The following is a 7,555-nucleotide window of genomic DNA, read 5'->3' as shown; positions in this document are numbered from 1 at the left end:
TAAATCTCTATGATGTATCACACTCATAGTAAGAATGCTGCATCTGACAAATTAATTAGCTTCCAACTAGCGTTCCCCTTTCTTCAAGTAAAATATTAGCCTCTTAGAATAACATTAGTACAGAATTGTGTGGAATACTACTTGTGATAGTCTGTAGCTGTTTTAACCCTTTACGTGTGGGTCATCTTCTTGACAATTTGATGTTTCCTAAAGGAATTAACTAGGAGTCAGTCTTTACAGATTCGTCTTATGCTATTTTTCCCCCAGAAACTTTGCAAAAACTAAAAATCTTTAGGTTCTTTAAAAACTTACTGATGACCAACCACATCATTTATTTAAATTGTGCTCTCAATCCACCGAAATCTACACCTACAAACTAGGACCATTCTAAAACACCTGTTACATTGACCTCTTCAAGTAAAAATTCCTGTGTGACCACTGCCCACTTCAGTTTCTAGATGTTTTGAGTTTTGTTTTGTTTTTTAAGGAGAAAGAGCAACAGAAGAGAGAAACATGGCTGATAATCACTAAAATAAGAAAAACTCGATGACTTTTGATCATTTTAATAAATATATATCAAGAAAACCTCACTTTATTACAACAACACATTCATATACAAGCGTCTACATTCCAAGTTTTCAACATCAAATGTTTATCAAATATTGAAAATAAAGGACAGACCTTACTAGACTATTTAGCCATAACACAAGAACATGTTTTAAAAATTGGTCCTTGTGGACATTGTCCAAATGATGATCCTACTCATACACTGTATGAATGAGACCTATATTTAATATTAATAGCAATAATAAAAAAGCTTTATCTTGGAGAAACTGGGAGGACTTACTTGTTTCCTCCATTTGGCATTTGGTTCCTGTGCAGTACTGTTTAAGGAGGCCCAAGTCAATCAGTAACCTGGGACTTGGAACAGCTTCGCAGGAGGCGTTGGCCGGAGCAGAAGCCAGGAGGGTCAGAGGGACACTCTGTACCCTCTCACAAATTAAAGAAATTATTGAGAAAAATGTTGACCAAATACATAGCTCGTAGCTATTGCCGACAGAGTCCCATTTCTCCAAAATAATTTTCCAAAACCTAAAATCTTTACATTCTTTAAGATAAAACCTTATTGATCACCACATCATTTATTAACATTGTGCTTCTTAATCAACAGCAAAAGTTATATATAAAAAACCACATGCTTTTATAATCTAAACAAGTGAAATGATGCAAAATAGATTAAAATATAATGCATGCCACGGGTTCATGAACTTCATCGGACAAGAAAACCAAACCAAACCAAACTACCCAAAACCCAAAAGAACCCAAACCCCAGCAACAGACGGTTGCTATAGAAAAGCCCAAGCAGCTAGCGCTGGTTCCCAACAGCTCTCTCTATTGTTTCCTCCATCCCTTTCTAAAAATGCCAAATTCAGAAACAATTGGGCATCAAAAATAAAGGAACAATAGAGATGTCGAATCAAAAGTTGAACGCAATAGCTCGAAGTTAACGGTTTCCAAACAATATGTATCCACCCTGTGTTTTTTTTTTTTTTTTCCTGTTTGTTAAATCCCTGCTGTAACTCTGATTTATCCTTAATTTTCACACTGGCGAAAATTAAGATAAAGTAAGGCACCAAAAATCGCCCTGTATCACACTTCTCTCAAAGCCTCATCACCCATCACAGGCAAGCAGGAACTTGCAGGGAGTACCCTCTACACATAGTGTTGATTGCCGCCCCTGGACAGGTGTGTTTCATTTATGTCACGTCCTGTTTTCATCTGTCACACAAGACTGTTAAATACAAATACTTAACAGCACCATGAAGCCATTTCACCTCGCTCTCTGTCTTCAGTCTTTTATTCAGAGAAAAAAAAAAAATACTGTATCACATAGATGAAGCAGACATCCTTTGCTGGTTATATTGATTTGTTCACCAAATAACTACCTAATTAATTGGCAAACGTTGAAGTTTCTTAGCTAGCGACAGGCTCCTTGGGGGTAATGGAAATATCACAAGGGCACGTTGCCCTCCAGTCTAATCTACTGATCTTTTCTGTAAGAAAACTAAGACTTTTCAGCATTAAGTCAACTCTCCTCTTGGTAGAATCACCACATTTCTAAGTAGCTCGCTTGATGCCTACTATACAGATGTTTTATGCAATCTGCTCTCCAGGCATTAAAACGACACGGCATGTTCGTATCCGTTGTACAAAACCAGAAAATCCGTCCGGAATAAAACGTGAGTGCTAATGGGTCATGCTGCACATGCTCGGAGCCGTGGTGCCGCGGTGGCTCGCGGTGGCTCGCGGTGGCTCGCGGTGGCTCGCGGTTCACTCCCTTTTGCCGCAGCACACTTTGTTAGTCGGTGAAGGCTCCTTTTTCCTTAAGGACTTTTTCCAAGACTCGCTTACGCTGTTTTTCTCATTATAGCCAGTCTCAAAATAATCATAAAATTGGCCTTTGCACTCAAAAGCGAGGTCATTCCCCACAGGTTCATGGCTTAGGGGGCCACCAGCCCTGTTGGCATCATCATTGGCTTTCTCATCATTTAACCTGGCCTTTTCCTGAACACCAAGTGACCTGACATTGGTGACAAAGATTTCATTGGCAGGTATCTGGCCATCACCCTTGTAAATCGGTGCACTGCCTACATCAAAATCCACCTGGTGGGAACAACTCGGTAAAGGCAGAGGGGGAGAGGAAGAGGAGGAGGAGGAGGTGGCCGTGGTGGAGGCACTTCCAACATTAGCATTGACAGAAAGGGGTACGTTTAGGTAGTGGCCACCACAATCTTGGTAAAAGCAGCAAGCGTGAATCTTCTCACACTCCTCTTTGGCCATGCGCGGTCGTTTCCGGTAGGGGCAGTCCTGAGCCATGAACCACTCCTGGGCGGGGCTGCCATTGAAAGAGCAGGCGGGAAAGCACCAGTTGTTCTGCATGATAATTTCTCCATGGATCCTTTTCATCAAGTTGTTTATGAGGACCGATCTTCGGAGGTACACTTCGGGGTCATCGATGAACTTGAGCTTTTCTAAGGACATGTAAAGGATGTGGGCTCGTTCCTCAAAAATGGAGATGGTCTAAAAATCAGAACAGGAAGAGACAGCTTAGGAAGTGGACTATGTGACTGTGTCATCGCGACATCCTGCTTGCTGGGCAGTTTCTGGATCTGGGAGCATTGTGGTCCTGTTTCCCCGGGTTCATTTAGAGATGTTGTCCCCAGGGCTGCTCATGTCCCCTTCCTGACTCACTAGCATGGTCAAGCAGCAGGGAATCCAGCCACAACACAGACCTCAGCAGGGACAGGTCAGGTTGTTGGGTCTTGTATGGCACAGTGAGGAGGGCGGAAAACACACTAAACTACGTTGTTAGAAGTCAAGAGAGTGGTGTCTCTGGAGGGCAGAGAGGTAGTGACTAGAAGTGGGGGGCACACGGAGGGGTTCCGGTTATGTTGCTTCTTAATCTGGATGCTAGTGACAGAGATGTGTCCACGGTGTGAAATTTATCAAGCTGTACTCCTATGACTCTTGTGCTTTTATGTGTGTGATACAAACACATAGACACACACATACTCATACATGCATGTCAATAAATGCTTTTAAAATGATGCCGACATGCAAGTCACAAGGAGTCCACACCAAAGCCGGGCATAGCCATCAAGAGGCCTGAGACCTGGCTTTCTGTGCTGCACCTCTTGTCAGTCCTCTGGGTTTCGAGGGACAATGATAAGGAATGAAGCTCAGAATCTGAAAGGATCTGAAGGGCCAACGTAGGTGTCCTTCTGGGGCCGACAGGAGAAGGGATGCAGAGGGAATGACAGGACTCGCTCCTGAGCTGGGTGAGACCATCACTGTGTGATGGTTGGTACAAAACCAACAGCAGTTGGAAAACTGCTACAACCACAGCACAAACTAAGGAGGAAATAAACTGCCTGTGTCCTGGGGGCCAGCCATCCCAGCTCATAAAAAAGCCAAGTGGTAGCATAACCCGAGGAGCTGTGAAGTGGACCAGCCCGGGCTGACCAAGGGCAGAGGCTACACATCGTGTGCCGATGTCTTCATGAGCAGGGTCAAAGTGACATCTGAAGGACAGGGGTGGTGATGGGGGTGCAGGTAAGAAGAGACAGAAAGAGAGATGAATCAAACAACTAAAAGTCCTCTCTGCATTTCAGACAACTAGGGTCTAGGTTGATTAAATCAGCGGTTGTGAAGGAAGATAACTATAAGGAAAATAAGCTGATACTTAAAAAGCTTAGATGGCCAGTTTCATACTTCTACACACTTTCCTGACCCTGTTATTTTCTTATAATACATGCAAAAAAGTTAGCTTTGCTGTTTTCTTGGGAACAGATGATATATTTTAACAAACTAAACATATGTAATAAATGTACAATGAGGTGCATGTTTCTACTTTCATGCACACATTCAAGGGAGGGCGAGTCCACCCCTAAGGGGTGGAGCAAAGTCCAGAGGAGGCTCCCCATGTGGGCACACACTAAGGTGGCACTGGCCACTGGAGCAGAGCTCAGGGTGGGAGCACATCAAAAAACAGCAAGGACATTTCAGCACACATGACAACCAGGACTAACCACAACCTTTAACACAACCTGAGAAAAACCAAATCACGTGCACAAAAGGTGGTCTTTGGATTATATAATTTTGTTATTTCTGGGTAGAGGAGCTCCTGTTGGGTCTTTTTTCAACTCCTTGTACAAAATAACACAGGACCCCCAAAAGTGACAACGATCAATATGGCTCTGATGAGAAGTAGCTCATTGTCATTGCTTGGATGGAACAATGTAATTTTTTGGAAATGGATCAAGCAACTGTTACTCAGTATCTTAAACTCTTAATAAAAATAATGACTATTAAAAAAAAACATACTTTATGGCTACAGCTGCTGAGTGGTGGGTGAAAATCCTCTTCTTCCACATACTTCCTCTTAAAGTATGTGATCTTGGATGTTGTTATAGGATTTGAAATTCCCCTGTAATGTGATCCTGTGGTAATAAATCAGATATGACAAATGACATGCGGTTTGCCAGAGGTTCTCCAAACAAAATACTTTTCTTTCCTTTCCTTCTAGAAGATAACTTGGCTACGTATCTGTCTGTACATGTGGTGATTAAAAATAAACACTTGTCTTAATAGTTGCTATCATACAGAATCCCGTGACCTAGGCCGGGCAAGGCTTTCTACACAATTCTAGAGAAAAATGACATATTTCAGCATTTACTAAATACTCAGATTCTTTGCATAGGTGAATCCAAAAGGGGAGGAGTGTAACAACTCCAAAATAATATTAGTATTTATTCAAATGGTTTCATTAAATCCATGACACCATAACACCACTGTTCAAATATATGCATACTAAACTGTAAGCACTAATAATTAAACAACTTTAAAATATCACTGGCTCTAGGTAGGGAAAGATATGATTACCTGTACATATTTCTTCTTTCAAAATATGAAATTTTAAATTTTAAATTAAAACTTTGGGTAACTAAAGTCCTTTTTGCTCTCAAAAATGTAATATGCCAACCAGGAATTCAAGTAGGGTCTAGTTTTTAAAGATTACAATTTTTCATCCTTTTTAGCAAAATCGACTTCCTGAGTACTAATTTTACATTGTAGGGTTTGTTTTTTTCAATTGTTAGTACTACACAAAAATCCAAAAGAACTTACCTTAAAGCATTAGACTAAAGAATCAGAAAGAACAGATTTCTATCCTCTGAGCTTGGACTTTCCCCCCTACAATACCAAAGCCAACTGTGTGCTTCATACAAAGGGACACAGAGCTGCTGGCCCAAAGTGCAGCTCCCTTTTTGTCTCGTGGGATGAGGATTTCATTGTCAAGCCCACTGGGGCTTGTCTAGCTCTGAGAGCACCGTGCAGTTCCACAGGGTAGAAAACCAAAACCCAAACTGAGAGTTTCAAAATCCGGTTCTCTTAAAAAAAAAAAAAAAAAAAAAAAAGACACATGACTTATACACGAAGCTGCAGCACATGTCCAGACTCAGATTTGAATGCAATTTAAATATCACCTCTGGTGCTCTCCCTGGAGCCCTGGGCTCACTTAAAAGAGGTGCACAGGTAGTCTGGAAAGTCCCTGGAGCTCAGCTCAGCTCAGAGAGGCGCTGCAGACACCGCCTCCTCCCACCGTCTGGCCTGAGGGCAGCAGGGAAGGTCAAGGGCAGTACCTGCCAGCGGGGGGCCAGCGCCCCGGTCTCCCTGCAGAGGAGCCTGTGCTGGCCCTGGAGGGCTGGTGCCTCCGTAGCTGTCAGCCTCCCATAGTGTCTGGTACCCTGCAATTTCAGCAGCTCCTTCCGAGACAATGGGCTCGCAGAATCTATTCATGGACAGAACCAGAGTCATCTCTGACAGCCTCAGATCTGAAAAAAAACAGAGAACAGCCCTAATCAAGAGGATGTCGGGCGATGGCCTTGGCATCTTCATTCCTTTGGTTTGGGAAACTTTTACTTCTTGGTCCTCCCCTTCACCCTGAAACATTTTATTATTTTTTCAAAGAAAACCTCAGCAAACTCTCTTGCTGCTATTAGCTCAGCCTCTGTGTTCGGCAATCTGCATTTCATGGGCGGATCTTTAAAATCCCATTTCTTATTGTTCTCAGATTCCCCTCATCCCTCTCGGTGCCAGCCAGCTGCTTTGCCTCCTAAACATTTTCCTCCTGACCTTGCCGCAGAAAATGTACCGCTAGGAGGCAAGGCCAAAACCCTTGCGCTTCCTTTCTATTAATAAAGCAAAATCAATTTTCTAGCCAATCCCCCGAGAGTCTCCTTTGATGAAATCCGCTAATCAATCAAAAGAAAGGGGTAGAGGAGGCAGAAATCTCCGCCGGAATCCCTACTGATGCTCTCAGGTTCGGCTGTTCCACTGCCCCCTCCTCTCGTTTCCGCGTTTCCGCGGGGCCAGTTCCTCTACCACATTCTGGGGCTGCCTCCACTTTCTTCTCCCAAAGCGAAGCAGACAGAGACACACTTGGTAGTTGTTTCCACCAGCCCTGATCGGCCTGAACTGGATCTGCCTCCAGTCAAAACACTGAGAGATGAAGACAGAAAATTGGCTCCAGTTTCAAGCCGTGAGTTGCAGTCCCACAGGAGCCAAGCACAACATCAACGGAGCAGGCAGAATATTAAACAGGAGCCAGGGCTTCGGGGCCAGAGGCAGCCGACAACTTTTTACACTGCAAAGCCCAGACACAAGGCAGGAACTTTCCAAGAGGCAACACACCACTGCCCTTCTCTCCGGTTCACGTCCTTCCCCCGGGGCGTCCAGGGAGACAGGGAGCCTCTTGGCTCTGTGATGCACCCTGGCCTCCTCCATAACGCAGGTGGTGGTGGGGGAGCATTTCCATGGGGGCCCAGGGTCTTCACTTGGTCCTAAGTAGGGCTCAAGGTAGGGTCAAGAGTAGCTCAGAGGAGAAAAGGGCCTGATACTAAAGTAAGAAGACCTAAGGGCCACAGATCAGTGGCGACAGCACAGTGGCCTCAGTGTCCTTCTAAGTGCCAGTTCCTTCAGGAGAGCCAAACCTCCA

At 43.9% G+C, this 7,555-nt stretch overlaps 1 protein-coding gene across 1 annotated transcript; it reads right to left on the bottom strand.

Moving 5' to 3' along the window:
* Positions 1-1,927: 1,927 nt before the first annotated feature.
* On the bottom strand, positions 1,928-6,532 carry SERTAD4 (SERTA domain containing 4). Its single transcript, XM_036273207.1, has 3 exons — positions 6,201-6,532; positions 4,885-5,000; positions 1,928-3,081 (listed from the first exon to the last, which is right to left on the bottom strand). Exons 1-3 carry the CDS (start codon positions 6,508-6,510, stop codon positions 2,332-2,334), a joined length of 1,176 nt encoding a protein of 391 aa, XP_036129100.1. The 5' UTR covers positions 6,511-6,532; the 3' UTR covers positions 1,928-2,331.
* Positions 6,533-7,555: the final 1,023 nt, after the last annotated feature.

The sequence above is a fragment of the Molossus molossus genome, unplaced genomic scaffold (genome assembly GCF_014108415.1).
Source record: "Molossus molossus isolate mMolMol1 unplaced genomic scaffold, mMolMol1.p scaffold_m16_p_20, whole genome shotgun sequence".
NCBI lineage: Eukaryota > Metazoa > Chordata > Mammalia > Chiroptera > Molossidae > Molossus > Molossus molossus.
This window is presented reverse-complemented; position numbering and strand designations above follow the sequence as displayed.